The sequence below is a fragment of the Leptonychotes weddellii genome, chromosome 1 (assembly GCF_054177405.1).
Source record: "Leptonychotes weddellii isolate Sample4059 chromosome 1, ASM5417740v2, whole genome shotgun sequence".
NCBI lineage: Eukaryota > Metazoa > Chordata > Mammalia > Carnivora > Phocidae > Leptonychotes > Leptonychotes weddellii.
In genome coordinates, this window is record NC_138369.1 from 1,305,204 (window position 1) to 1,320,047 (window position 14,844).

The following is a 14,844-nucleotide window of genomic DNA, read 5'->3' on the forward strand; positions in this document are numbered from 1 at the left end:
CTCTGGGCGCCTCTGGACCTCACGTTTTCACCGTCCTTCACAGCAGCCCTAGGAAGCTCTGGGTGGCAGGCTGCCCCACCCCTGCCCTGGCCTGGCACCCTTATCTGGGGTGGCCACGGCTGCCCGCTGGCTGAGTTCCTACTTGCCCTGAACAGTCTCACTTCTGCTTCCTGCTGATGTGTGGGGTGTGGCCAGGGCAACCTGGGACTTGAGGTGCTGAGGTGTGGGGGTGCGTCTGAACTTGGGCCCCCACCTTAGCAGCTGTGTGGACCCTGTGGACACCAGTAGCCCTTGCGGAGGGCCTTGCAGGGCTATGCTGGGACAGGAGCGCTCTGGCGGCGGGGGTCACAGCAGGGATGCGGGGCGGGAGGGGGGGCCCCGAAGGTCGGCAGGGAGGGGGGTGGTTATGGTTCGGGAGGACTGCCGCGCCACCTGCTGGCCGCATCTGGGAGCATGGCCCCAGAGATGCACATCCAGGCCTTAGCTGAGGGAGAGGCTGGAAAAGGGGGCATCTCTTATGGAGCAGGAAAGGTACTTGCAGGGATTGGAATATATCTGGGGCTGGGGTAGGATGTTCAGTTACCCGAGGGTGGAGCTGGCCTTCAAAGTTCTGAAGGGACAGTTGGACAACACTCCAGTCTGGGGGGAGTGCAAGGGTGGGCAAAGGGCTTTGGAGTTGGGGTATTGAAGGATGACTAGGAGTCTGAAGCAGACGAGTAGAGAGGGGGGAGTGATCCAGGGCAAGAATAACCTGGGCAAGTTCTGGAGGTCAGAAAGCTCCGTGGGTAGGCAATGTGGCAGGAGGGGTTGGCCGGAGAGAGCTTGTGGTGGCTTTGGAGGAGCCCCACTGTATTCTGAGGGTACTGAGGAGCCATGGGAGAGGTTTGAGCAGGAGAGGAACCTGGTCATACCTGGGGGAGCCATGGTGGGGGAGGGGAAGTGAGGGGGCATGACTGGAGGCCCCAGAGGTAAGGGCAGCAGGGCCCCTCAGGGCTTGTGTGTCCCATTTTTCAGAGGCGTAAACTGAAACCCTGTTCTCTCCCTTAGGTTCCCTGATGAGTCTTCCTTGCCAGTTGATTCCATCATCCTATGAGGTTAAACACCCACTGTGTATTCAGCCTGGCTTCTGCCCACAGGGAACTCAGCCTGGTGGGTGAAGTGGTCAGGTGGCAGGCCGTGAGATAAGTACTTGCAGGTGGTGATCAGTGCTCCAGGGGGAGGCACGGGGAGGAGCAACAGTGGGCCCAGGAGGGGCAACTTTATTTGCTTAGTGGAGGTGAGATTCGGACAGTCTGGCAAGGGAACAGCCCATGCAGAAGCGTGGCGGCTGGACAGAATTGAATTTCACAGAGGAAGAGTGCGGAGACCATGCTGGGTGGAGAGAGTGGGGGAGGTGGAGGGCACGGCGACACCATGGGGACGCCAGGGCAGGTGAGCTCAGACTCTGGGGCGGGCTGTGCTGGGTGGGCTGGGTGTCTCAGGTTCTAGGAGCTTCCCCTCCCCCTGGAGACCCCAAGCAGGTCTAGACGAGGACATTCACACAATCGCTGGCCATCCTCAGCACAAGGGGGTGCTCCAGGGCCAGAGATGGAGGACAGTGTCCCCTTCTCAGCGAGACCGTGACCCTCACACTCCAGCACTAGAAGGGCAGAGCCTCTCTTCTGGGAGGTGGGGGGAGGGGTCCCACACTCACACAGACCTTGGCTGACAGGGAGCGCCCACACCTGGAAGAGGGCTGGGCCGTCCTGGCCTCAGAAAGCCTCAGGAGGCACTGGCCACTAGCCCCCAGCCCCCGGCCTTCCTGGGAAGGACTTGGGCCTAAGTCCCCGGAGTAGAAGGGGGGTGCATTGGAGAGGAGGTGTCCACAGTCCCGCACTCTCCCCTGGCCTCCTGCCCTTTCTGGAAGAGGGTGTCCCCTCCATCATGGAGGCAATCTCCGCGGGCCTTCTGGCCCCAGGTCTGGGGAGGGTGCCTACCTCTCGGCGAGGCCCTTGGGAGGCGTCAGTCCCACAGCAGTGCCAGGGCGTGGCCCAGGGAGGCCTCCGTGGCCTCAGCCAGGTATTCACAGCACAGCCAGTCCTCCAGGCCCGGCACCTCCCCAGCCGCGGCCCGCTCGGCCAGGTGCAGGACGAGCAGCGCGCGGCCCACCTGCAGCCAGGGCCCTAGCGGGGCTCCTTGGCGGTGCAGCTCAGGCCCAGGCCCCCAGAGCAGCGTCTGCAGCGCAGCCCGCGTCTGGGCCGCCGAGGGCCGCGAGCGGGGCAGCTGCCGCGCCAGAGTTTCCAGGCCTGCGGCCAGGGGCGTGGCCAAGGGCGCAGCAGGGCCGAGTAGGGCGCGGAGCAGGCGGCTCAGCTGCTGCGCGTGGGCGCCGGGGGGTCCCGGGGGCCGTGGGTGGACGCGGCCAAAGTCGGCCAGCAGCAGGCGTGGGGGCCCGGCCGCTGCACAGCCCCGAGGGGCCGCCAGCAGCAGGTTCTCGGGCCGGAGCTCCGCCAGGGCCGCGCCCCGCGCCTCCAGGTGCTCCAGGGCTGAACTCAGCTGCAGCAGCAGCAGGGCCACGACCCAGGGGAACTCCGCGGGCCGCGGCCGCCTGCCCACCTCTGACAGCCACTGGGTCACCGTGCACTCGGGCACCTCGGCCGTCAGCACCACGGGGCCTCTCCAGGGCACACCGGGCAGCGCGCCCTCGGGCACCAGGCCGCACAGCCCCTGCACGTTGAAGTGCGGGGCCAGCGAGGCCTGCAGCTCCAGGCCCCACGGATGGGGCTCCTCAGCTCCCGGCTTGGGCACCTGAGGGGCGAAGGGGGGCCATCAGGGGCCTGACCGCGGAAGCCTTCCCGCCCACCCCCACGGCGGTTTGGGAGCGGGGAGCGGGGAGCGGGCCAACCCGCCTCCAGAAGCAGGAGTTACATGTTAATTGGGATGTGTGTCGCCAGCATGATTTTAGGGAAAGCTCCGCTAAGGACCCTGGTGTTTAGGGGTCAAACTGCAGCCTGCCAGAGGCACGAGGAGGGGGGCAGCACAGATGCCAAGGCCGGGACTGAGGCCACGGTATAATTCAACGTTTCCAGTAGCCACGTTCTAAACATGGTAAGAAACGTGAACATAAATCCCAAACGCTGTTTTGTTTGACCCGACATATCCAAGACGTTATCACGCAACAGTCGTGAACGTCAAAGCTACTAAAGAGGTATTTTGCATTATGGTTAACTTTTGATCCTGAGTCTTGGAGATCTGTGCATAGCGGACACTCAGTGGGGACCAGCCCCGGTTCAGGGGCTCGGAAGTCCCACCAGCCGGCGGTCGCCGTACGGGACCGCAAAGCTCTTTCGCGGCCAGGGGAGCGCCAGCTCTGGGAATTACATTAGAATCACCTGGGGGGGGGGGCGTGTTTTAAAAACTACACCAGGGCCTCCGCGCAGGAGCCAGGATCCAACTGCCCGCTACACACGCGGCCAGCAACACCGTTCTCCCTCCATGCTCCAGGGGGTGAAAGGGACGGCCTCCCCAGCCCAGGTGGTCTAATTGCTGAGGGTCCTCCAAAACGGTGATGCATCTGACGCGGGGTGGCTTAACAGGGACTTTTTTTTTTTTCCTGAGTGGCGCATAAAAACGGAAGGATCTTATGACAAATGTGGTGATAGTTGCATGAAGATTCGGTGGGTAAGGGCGTCTTGGGGTCCTTAGAACGGAACGGCTTAGGGCGCCCAGAAACGCTCCAGACATTTTGACGGTGACTGATTATTATCATTAACGTGGCTGGAGAACTCAGCGGCTTTCGCGGGAGACTGGGTTAAAATGCAGACTCCTGGGCTCCCGGGAGGCCCAGGCGATTCGCGTGCCCGTGGCCCCACACCTGAGAAACGGGGTTCCCAGGGCTGACTGTGTTAGTTGCAGAGTAAGTGGGGAGCCCAAGCTGTACGCGTTCTGGCTTACGCCCAAGATGGGACATTGGGGAAAGTTCCAAGGAGGGGGGCGGGGGCGGGGCTCACCTTGGCAGCAAGCATGTGCCATGCCTCGCCAACCACCCGCACCAGGCGGTAGTAGAGGGCGTCTCCGCTCTCCACGCACGGCGAGCTGTCCAGGAGGCGGAAGTCCTGGCCGGGCTGGCAGGGGCCCGGGCGGCCCCCCAGCAGCCGGGCCTGGAGCCGGGCATGCACGGTACGGAGCCCCTCCAGCTGCCGGGCCTCCAGCATGGTGCGCATGGCCTCGGGGCAGTGCAGGACGGGCCAGGCGAGGCCCAGCGGGCTGTTGAGCGAGTGGAAGTGCGGCTCCGCCGGGGGACAGGAGGCCCAAGGCCAGTCGTTGCCTGCCTGGCTCTCGTCCACACTGTGGGACCCCAGAAAGGGCCTCCGAGGCTGCCCCGTGGGAGCGGGGCTGGAGCTGCGGGCCCCGTGGGTGGGCAGGGACTGGGTCCTGGCCAGGGTCTTCTTGGGCAGGGGTGGGGGCAGGGGCTGTGAGTCAGTCGGGGGGCGCCCGGATGTCCGGGGGCAGCAGGCCTTGGAGGGCAGCAGTTGGCCGCGGACCTCACCTGAGCGGGGGAGCGGGGAAGGGGGTGAGGACGTGCGGAGTTCGGGCCCCTCGGCCACCACTGCCCCATCTGCAGAATGAGAATGGCCCCGTGGGGTATGGGTGCCACCCCCAGTTTACGGAGGAGGGACGCATCGGTGGCAGAGAGGTGTCCAGCCCATGCCAGGTGACCCCGTGTCCCTGCATGGCTCTGGCCAAATGACCCCACCCCCATGTTCGCAAGCTGATGATCCCAGCTTTTTTCCTTTCTCAGCAGAGTTTTATGGAGGGCCATGACCTGGTCGCTGTAAGCGAGCTAAGCTGCCCTCAGGCAGAGGGAGCCTCAGCCCTTCAGCTCGGCCACCCGCCCCTGCCGCCCCGGGGGGCTCACCGAGGTTGCTGTAGATGGGCTGAGTCGGCCAGGTGGGGGCGTCAGGCCCAGAGGTCTCACTGGGTGGTTCAGGGCCGCTCATGCTGCAGGGGGGAGGTCAGAGTTGGGGGCACGCGGGGGTGGGCATGCGGGGGGCTCCGATGGTGTGCGTGGGGGTGCGGGGAGCTAGGCAAGAGTGGGGCAGTCCCGGTCTTCTTGCCCGGCTTGACCTGCTGGTGGCCCTGGGACGGTGTGTCGCCCTCTCTGGGCTCCTCTCCTCGTGGGTGAGGCAGGAACATCACTCCTCAACTTTCCAGGACAGTGGGAAGGACACTGTGCTTTTGTGACAAGGACTGAATAGGATGTTCAGCGGTGAGGGTGGGCCGGGGTGGGGGGTCAGCTGGGGGCCGACGTTAGCACCCAGGACCCGCGCAGGGTGGGGGGGCCTCCTTCCCAGAGCTCGGCAGCCTGGGCCCCGGCCCCACCCAGAGCCCCCTTCACTCCGACGACCTTCGCGAGGTGCTGCTTCTGCCCGCCCCCCGCCCCCCCACACCCCTCCGGCAGCCCCTACCTGCAGGACTGGAGTGACCGGCGGCAGGGGCGGGGCGGCCGTGGGTGAAGCTCCGGGGCGCTGCTGCCCCTGGCCCGCCAGGCTGACCTGTGGCCTGTGGCCACCCGGAAGCTCCGTGCAACTGTCAGACCGCAGGGAGGGGGTGCTCTGTGCATCACTTCCCCAGGCCGCGCTCCCCGCCTGCCCGCAGAGATGGGAAGGGCATTCCAGGCAGAGGGAGGGGCCTGGGCCAAGAGGGGGGCAGGGGTGATGGTCCCAGAGCTCGCACGAGGGGGCGGCGAGGGCAGGGGGCCCCAGCCACTGGGCAGAGAAATGGCCCCAGGGCGGCTCTTTCCTCTGTGGCTTTCGCGCTGAGAAGCCCCCGGCGCCCCCTGCCCACTGCCCGCCCAGCCGGGGACCCTGGGCGGGGCCTCAGGAGCAAGCGCCTGCCTGAGCTCTGGGACGGTTGGTCTACGGTTGCCACACGTGGAAAAGCAAGAGAGGTGAAAATCCAGGGGACCAGATGCTGAAACTGTAGTGTCTTTGGGCTGGAGGCTTGCCTGGCCGGGCCGTGGGCGTGAAGGCGCCCCAGCTCGGAGTGCAGCTTCTCCCCCACGTGAAGGGAAAACCACAGCATCCCCACACGGGCAAGGTTGCAACGGCCTTTTCGCATTGTGGCTGGAGCGTATTTGGGGCTGGATTTCTCTCCCTGCCCCCTGCTGTTTCCCTCCGGGACAGTGAGCCCAGAGAGGGTAGGGAATCGTTGTGGGGTCATACGGCCAGTTGGGGCACAGTGATAGGTCCCCGGGGTCGTTGCTGGGTGCCCCATCCTACCCAAGGCCCTGGGTGTGGGGAAGCGGTTAAGCCACTTGGTGAACATCTTCCACACGGGTCCCCTGCCACATTTGGGGAAAAACTGACCGGCTGAGCTCGAGGCATTTCCAGCGTGAGGTTCTGTAACTTGACCCTATATTTTCCCTTTTCCCCACACTCAGACGGAGAGCGATCGAATTGACGCTCTCCGTCTGTCGTCAGTGGGGCGCCCTGTGAACCTCACGACGGAAGGGAGGGTGGGGGGGAGGCTGTGGGCTCCGAGACGAGCCCGAGGGACGGATTCCACAAATCCGGGGCCGTCCCTGGTGGGACCAGACATGCCTCCTCGCTGCCCACACCCGTCTGAGCACCAGCCTTGCTCTGCCCGTCATGAGACCTGTGGGACCCCCCATCGAGCTCCTGGCTCCGACCCGCGATTGGGGGGACAGCTTGCCAGGCACCCACCTCGGGCACAGAATGTAAGATGCGGCCAAAAAAACCCCACTCCGTAATCGAGATAAAGAACATTTCCATGTGAGACTTAAGAAACCTAGTTGGCTTCCCAGGGCGGTGGGCCACCCAGCTGTTTCAGCAAATGGTGTTTTATTAGAAACAGGGCCAGGCAGGGTCTTGCCGGGGCAGATCCTATTTTTATTTAAGAGGTGGATTATTGTTCGTTGTGGATCTGGGACATGAATTCATTTTGTTTGTGGGATGTTGATTTTGATGCCTGAGTTCTGGGCTTCCCCTTCAATTTTGTGCCTGAGGGGAGGGCCTCACTCGCCCCAGCTGGGCCCCGCCCTGCCGTGGCAGCGACGTGGCCAAGGGGGGGTGGGGGGTTGGGGGTGAGCAGACGGGCCAGGCTGGGACCCGGGGTGACATCTCCAGGGACTTTTGCACCTGGGATGGGTCAGGGTGGCCTGGAGGGGGGGTGTTGCACGGGGATCCCCGGCCTGCCTCAGGCTGGCCTCTCCTCGGAGCGCTCCCAGAGGACTTTGCCCAGCACCCCGCCGAGCCCCGTTGGACAGGCCTCCGCTGGGGCTCAGGAATGAGGACCACTTGCCTTGGCTCACCACCATCCACATGGGAGTCGCCCCAGGCCTGCCCCTCCCGGCCACTCCACCTTGGGGTCAGCCTCTGCGCGTCCTGCTGGGCCGGGGTGCTCACGGATTCCACACGACACTGGCCTTCCTGAGAAAAGTGCCCCCGTCTTTGTGGTGGGCAGAGTTATGGCCCCCAAAGGTGTCCATGTCCAGGGCCTATGAACCTGTTATGTGGGGGAAACTGAGGCTGCTAATGAGATGAGGTGAGGGTGACCCTGGGTTCTGGGGGGCCCGGCGTCCTCATGAGGCCCTCACGAGGGGGAGGCAGAGGGTGGGAGTCCCGGAGATGGGCAGACCCCGCGCTGCTGGGGATGAGGATGGAGGGGGGTCTGCGGGCCAGGAAAAGGCAGGAGCTGGGTCTCCCAGGGGCCCCGGGGGGGACCAGCCCTGCTGACACATTTTAGACTTTTGAGCTCCAGAACTGTCAACTAATAAATTTCAGTTTCGTTATGGGGCGTCCCTGTGCACGGCTCGGGGTCTCCCAGGGTGGGGGGCACTGCCTGGAAGGGCCTGGAAGAGAGAGTCTGTGCCGGGAAGATGGGGCTCAGAGACGCGAGGACTGTGGGTGCCACTGGAGGAAGCTGCACACCATTCCAGCTCCATCTGGGAGGGTAAGTCAAGGCAGGGATATTCAGCGCCCTCCTCGCGGGCCCAGGCGTGCTGTCCTGTGTTCCGGGGGGACCCCACAGACACCCTGAGAGCGGCCCCTCCTTGGTTTGGGTCCCTGTTCAGCTGGGCCTTGGAAGGAGGATCCCTCAGCCTCACCCCAAGACCGAGACGGGACTCAGGAAATCCTGGGTTTCGCTCCCAGTTGGAACCAGGGAGCCGGGCAGCCCCTGCCGAGGGGCGGGTTTCTCCTCCCTTTGCTGTGGGAGGACCAGGGGAAGGGAGGCTCCCCGGGCCGGCACCCTCGCCCGAGGCCGGCATCCTCGCCCGGCGGCTTCTTTGAAATCAGGCACGGAGGGGTCACCCCACAGCCGGACACGTCCCGGTCCCACTGCTGTCTCCTGCAGGGCGGGAAAGGACACTCTTCAGACGGGGACCCCGAGGCCCGCAGAGAGGCGCTGAGCAGCACGGGAGACGCCACCCTTGGCCACCTTGCCCGGGGCTGGGGTCTGCTGACCGCTCTGACTCCGCCTACCTCCTTCCAGGAAGGGCGGACAAAGTGCTTTGTTTAAAAGCTGAGAGAGAGAGTGCGTGCCCCTGAGTAAGGGAGGGCCAGAGGGAGACTCCGGGAGAGAGAGAATCCCAAGCCGACTCTGCGCTGAGCAGGGAGCCCGACATGGGGCTCGATCCCACGACCCTGCGATCACAACCTGAGCCGCAACCAAGAGTCGGAGGCTCAGCCCACTGAGCCACCCAGGTGCCCCTAAAAGCTGCCTGCTCTTAGGGGGCCCCTGGCCGGCTCAGTCAGAAGAGCATGTGACTCTTGATCTTGGGGTTGTGAGTTCAAGCCCCACGTTGGGGGTAGAGATGATTCAAATAACAAACAAACAAATAAATCTTTTTTTTCCCGCTTTTTTTCCGAGCCCCCAGAAGCAGAGAGACTGCTGGTACCTGCCCAGAAGAGGGGAGACCCCCCAGCCTGGAGGGAGGAAGCACAGCGGGGAGCACCCCTTCTTCCCCCAGCTGGGGACTCTGGGCAAATGCCCTCCACCCCCTGACTTCCCCTTGGCCCATCTGTAAAGTGAGATCCTAAAAGGACCCAGCTCTCAGGGCTCTTACCTGCCCCAAAGGAGTTAATACCGGCAGCTGGGGAACAGCACCGGGAACAGCATGGGTACTCCCGAAGCAAGACCTGTAATGTCATCACCGCAAGTCCTTCTGTCTCCACAAGCGCCCCGTGACACAGGGCCAGCTTCGGGGCTGGAACCAGACGGCTCCCCCCGGGGACCCCAGCAGCCACTCCTTCCTGCCCCCACTCCTCCCATGAGAATTACAAAAACAAAAAAACCAACAACCCTTAAGTCCGTTATTAAATCAGCTTCATCTTTATTGGATTCCAACCAAATACAACAGGAGGGGGCTGGGGGCGCTGGAGGGGGTCTTGGTTCATGTTGAGATGGGGGGTGAGCAGAGGGGGCAGGAGATCCCAATACGCTGCGGTTCTGCGAGTCCTGACGCTGCTGAGAACACACCCCTCCCATCGTTGATGATGCTAAAGGCACTTGGATGTCATTTTGAGGGGCCTTAGGGGTTGTTATGGCAACCAAGGTCAGGAGGATGTGAAGGGAGAAAACCATTCGGTTCTGCCCAACTCGGGTGGAGTTTGGGGTCGCAGGACACCCCTTCGGCTGTCGCTATGCCTCACCCCGAGTGGGGTTGAAGCAGGTGGGAGCAGGACCAGGGCCTCCCGACGTTTCCAGCCACACAGTCCAGGGAGAAGGGCTGGCATCCCCTTCAGAGTTCTGTCTGAATCCTGTGCTCAAAACCTCCAGGGTTGGCCCAGCCTTCTCTCTGGCTCATCTCAGAAAGGTCTTGAAGGATCCGGGATCCAGGTCAACCATCAAGCCCGTCCGTGGACCTGGCCTCATATATACATGCAGCGGTGGATTTGACCTCAGACCTACGCTACAGATGAGGACCCCAGTGGTCCAGGTGGTACTCAGTCATCAGCTACAACTGCACACCTGGGCAGGAACAGACCTGGTTTTCAGCCTTCCTACGAGGTCCTTAAGAATACTGTCGTAACTGCCTGGTGGGTGGCCAAGCTCCTCTCTGGTCTAGGGGTCCCACCACGTTTCCTGTGCCCCTTCCTCCAACGATGCCCTGTCATCTGGCCCAGGTGGAGGGTGGGGGCAATAAACCGCCTGGGAGAGGCAGGGTCATGGATGGATGCTGCGTGGTGTCTGAAGACTTCTGTAAAACGTCAGCTCCTGTTGCTTACCCCCAGTGATGGGGAACTCACTATCTGAAGAGTCACAGGGCAGTGACCTTGGGGAAGTTCTTCCTTTTTAAAAAAAATTTTTTATTGTTATGTTAATCACCACAATCATTAGTTTTTGATGGGGAAGTTCTTTCTTAACCTTAGCTTCCGTCTGCCTGTGCTCCCTTACTCCCCAGCCCTAGCTCTGCCCCTAAAGCGGCAGAGACCGAGGTGTGCCTACCACCTTCTCCCAAGAACGCAGGTCCAGATCCCCCTGCAGCCTGCACCCTGTCCTGGCCTTGTTCTCCATTGTTGCCCCTGTAATGCACTGAACGGGGACCCCGAGAACCTGCCACACTCTCAGGCCTCATTCTCCACATGTGCAGCGGGTCCCAGGGGCGTGGGCAGAGGAAGCAAACGGTAGCTATTGGTGGTGGCAGAGGAAGCGGGGGAGATGGCTTCTCCTAGTGGGCAGCCCGCCCTGCTGGGCCAGTGAGTCCTGGTGTGGGGGAGAGTCTGGGGGCAGGGGCATGGGCTAGCATGCCGTGTGCTGGGCAGTACCTGCTCTGCAAGACCTTAGTGCAGCCCCAGAGGTTCCCCCAGAGACGGCCAGCTGAGCAGGAGCTGGGTGGGAGCTGAGTGTGTCTCAGGCATGATCTGTGCACGTCCCAAGTATGAGCTGTTTGTCCCAGGCGTGAGTTGGGCTCTCAGGAGAGCCCTGGGTCCCCACAGCGGGCTCTGCAGCCTGGGGCACACGTTTAGCGTCAGCTGGGTCTAAGCTGTGTGTGTCTCGAGTGTGAACTGCGTGTTTGGGTGTGAGCTGAGCATGTCCTGGCTGGGAGCTGTGTGTGTCCCAAGTGTGAGCCCAGTGTGTTCCCAGTGTAAGCTGGGGATGTCCCAAGTGTGAGCTGCGTGTCTCAAGTGTGGTATGTGTGTGTCCCAGGTGTGAGCTGGGTGTGTCCTGAGTGTGAGTAGGGTATGTCCCAGGTGTGCGTTGTGCTCTCACGAGAGCCCTGTGTGCCCGAGGTGGGCTCTGCAGCCTGGGGCACCTGTTTATGGTCAGCTGGGTAGAGATGTGTGTGCGTTCTGTTTTGGAGCTGTGTGTCCAAGAGTGTGTCCTGGGTTGAACACCTGTGTGCTTGATGAGAGGTGTGGGGCGTCCAGGTGTGCCTCCCCTGGGGGCTGGGCAGCCCCCCACGTCCTGGATGTAGGCGATCGTCCCTTAAGGTGTGAGAGGTGTTGGGGGACCCTGGGGCAGCTGCTGTGTGTGCCACCCCCCCTGCCCCGCCCTGGGGTGTGAACCACCCAGAGTGAGGGCTCTGGGGTCTCCGAGCTCCGCCCCCCCCCCCCCAGCTCAGGGACCACAGCAGGGGCAGGAAGACAGGGTGAAACTTTTAGAAAATGCTTGAGAAACTATGCAAAACATGAGTCCTGATGAAAAAACAGTCCTGTGGTCGTGTCTCTACAAAAAAAGGAGGCAGTTCTGCCGGGAGCCGGCCGCGGGGCCGCGTCCGGGAAATGCATAGGTGGTCATGAGGCGGGCGGGCGCTGGGCCCGCGCCGTCAGATCATCTTCATGGTGAACTTGCGGGCGCCGCCCTGCCCGGCGGCCGCGGCCGGCCCGTCCACCTTGCGGAAGGAGTACTCCACCGAGAAATTGTTTTTGTGCTGCCCGCGGCCGCGGCTCCACACGAAGAGCAGCAGGAAGCAGAAGAGGACGACGCCCAGGAAGGTGATGCAGCCCATGGCGGTGGACACCAGGATGGTGGTGAGATCCAGCGGGAAGCGGGCGGCCGCCTGCGTCTCGTTGCGGCCCTCGCCCGGGGTCCGGTTGGCGGCCGGCTCGGGCTGCACGGTCAGCGTGGCGAAGTACGTGTCGTTGCCGCCCGCGTTGCTGGCCACGCACGTGTACGTGCCGCTGTCCTGCGGGCGCGCGCCCCGGATCTCCAGCGTGCCCCCGGGCAGCACGCGCGCGCGCCCCGCGCTGGCGGCGGTCACGGCGCGGTGCCGGGGCGTCACCCAGGCCACGGTGGGCGCCGGCTCGCCCTCGGCGCGGCACTGGAAGCGCACGTCGTCGCCCGCCGCGGCCGTGACGCGCTGCAGCCGCCGCTCGCGGATCTTGGGCTTGCGGCACACGAAGTACTCGAAGAGCACCGAGTCGGGCAGGTTGCGCAGCGCGTCGCCGCGGACCTCGGCCGGGGTGGCGCAGGCCGGCAGCCGCCCGTCGAAGTTGAGGGTCTTCCGGCGCTGCACGATCCAGAGCAGGCGACAGTCGCAGGCCAGCGGGTTCCCGTCCACGCGCAGCGTCTCCAGCGTGTTGACCGAGTGGAAGGTGCTCTCCTCCAGCGTGGACAGCAGGTTGTTGGAGAGGTTGAGCAGGCGGATCTGCCGCAGCCCCAGGAAGGCCTGCGGCTCCACCACGGCCAGCAGGGCGCCGGCCAGGTGCAGCTCGCGCAGGCGGACCAGGTCGCGGAAGGAGCCGCGCGGCACCGTGCTGATGGGGTTGTGGGACAGGTTGAGGCAGGTGAGGTGGGCCTGGTGGCGGAGCGCGGCTGCCGGCACGGCGGTGATGTTGGTGTGCGTGACGGACAGCGAGGTCAGGTTGAGACCCTGCAGGCTGCCGGCGGCCACCTCCTCCAGCAGCGGCCAGTCGTCGATCTCCAGGTGCAGCAGGCCCGGAAGCCTCCGGAAATTCTGGTCCTCCAGGGCGGCGATGGCCAGGTGCCGCAGCCGCAGGGCGCCCAGGCCCCGCAGGTGGCCCAGAGACTCTCCCGACAGCGCCGTGAGGTTGCAGCGCTCGAGGGTCAGCTCCTCGAGGGCCAGCAGCCCCGCGAAGGCCCGGCGCGAGATGAACACCAGGTGGTTGTCGCCCACCTCCAGCTGGCGGAGGCTGCGCAGGTCCTGGAAGGTGTAGTCCAGGAGGATGACCAGCTTGTTCTCGCTCAGGTCCAGCAGCGTGAGGTTGTCCAGGCGCGTGAAGACCCCGGGCGGGATGAGCTTGAGCAGGTTCCCGCGCAGGCGCAGGACGCGCAGGCGCGGCAGGTTGGCGAAGGCGCCCGGCTCCACGTGCGCGATCACGTTCTCGCTCAGGTCCAGTTCCTCCAGCAGCGGCAGCGCGGCCAGGTCGCCCGGGTTCAGGCAGCGGATGCGGTTGCGGCTGAGCTCCAGCAGGCGCGTCTCGGCCGGGATGCCGTCGGGCACGGCGGTCAGCCGGCGCCGGGGACAGGCCACGGCGCGCGTCTGCGCTGTGCACTCGCAGCGGGCCGGGCAGCCGCCGGCCGGGGGCGGGGCGGCGGGCAGAAGCAGGAGCTGCAGGCTCAGGACGCACAGCCAGCAGGTCATGGTGCGGAGCCTGGGCCTAGGGCCGCGCCACCATCCTCGTGGGCACCTGCGGGCGGGGGAGGCATTAGCACGCGGGGCGCCCGCCCCGCCCCAGCGGTGCGCACGCGAGGCGTCTGTCCACGGCGGGCCCCGCGCCCCAGAGAACTGAACACACGCCTGCACAAAACGTTCGCGGCAGCAGCGTTCCTAAGGGCCAGAAAGCGGCAACTGCTCACACGGGCATCAGCCGATGAACGGATACACACAGCGTGTCCCCCACGCACGGGAGCGTCCCTCGGCCGCGGGCGGGAGCGAGGTGTCCACACGTGCGGCCCCGGGACGGACCCCGAGCCCACGACGCTCAGGGAGGGAACCAGACACGGAAGGCCACGCGGGGTGTGAGTCCACGTGGGTGACACGTCCAGAACAGGCTCATCCGCGGACGGGAAGGGGGCTCGCGGGGGCCCGGGGGCTGGGGGGGGAAGGGGAGGTGACAGCTGATGGGGACGGGATTGCTTTTGAGGTGACCGAATGTTCTGGAACTAGATAGTGCTGATGGTTACTAAAAGCCACCGAAATGTACACTTTAAAAGGGCAAATTTTGTGTTATGTGATTTTTATGTCAATAAAAAAATTGCAAGAGAAAGCATTTATTGAACTGGAGAAGAACTTTACAAATACAGTGTACAACTTTGGGGTACAACGCCCCCCCAAAAACATTTAGTGAGGGCCTACTGTATACCAGGCTCTGAATACCCTGAAGAGCAAGGCAGATGTAGATCCTGCCCTCCTGGGGTTCGTTCACATCCTCCCCGTGGGGATACCAGTGTTCTAAATATTCTTGCTGGCCACCCCCACAGGCCTTCCGGGGTCCCCCACCCATCTTGTCCTCCCTCTGTTCCCTGTTTATGTGTCTACACCGGTCCAACCACCACATGAAATTACGACATAGCTTAAAACCCTGTTCACTGTCTGTCTCCTCCCAGTGGATTGAAACCACTCCAAGGTCTTTTGTCTTCATCACTTTGACTTCCTCAGAGCCTAGAAGTATGCATGAAACCTGGCACCTGCTTGGGGAACATCAGAGCTCAATCCACACCGACAGCAAGTCCCCAGGACGCACCCGAGAGGCTCTGGAAGGAAGGATGGGTGGTCAGGGTGGAAGGCGGCGCAGCTGCAGACTGGCAAAGGGGACGTTTGAGCTGAGACCCTGCAGTGGGCTGGCTTGCGTCCCCCAAAAAGCCACGTTCGAGTCTTAGCCCCTGGTACCTGTGAATGGGACCTCGTTTGGAAACAAGGTCCTGCAGATGTGACCAGTT

At 63.6% G+C, this 14,844-nt stretch overlaps 2 protein-coding genes across 2 annotated transcripts; both read right to left on the minus strand.

The window, feature by feature from the left end:
* Window positions 1–418: 418 nt before the first annotated feature.
* PEAK3 (PEAK family member 3) lies at window positions 419–5,535 on the minus strand. Its single transcript, XM_006743690.3, has 4 exons — window positions 5,445–5,535; window positions 4,895–4,977; window positions 3,987–4,525; window positions 419–2,784 (listed from the first exon to the last, which is right to left on the minus strand). The coding sequence occupies exons 2-4, from the start codon at window positions 4,974–4,976 to the stop codon at window positions 2,002–2,004; spliced, it is 1,404 nt and encodes a 467-aa protein (XP_006743753.2). The 5' UTR covers window position 4,977; window positions 5,445–5,535; the 3' UTR covers window positions 419–2,001.
* Window positions 5,536–9,319: 3,784 nt separating this feature from the next.
* On the minus strand, window positions 9,320–13,546 carry LINGO3 (leucine rich repeat and Ig domain containing 3). The gene has a single exon (XM_006751464.3). It carries the CDS (start codon window positions 13,544–13,546, stop codon window positions 11,768–11,770), a length of 1,779 nt encoding a protein of 592 aa, XP_006751527.2. The 3' UTR covers window positions 9,320–11,767.
* Between the last annotated feature and the right edge of the window lie 1,298 nt (window positions 13,547–14,844).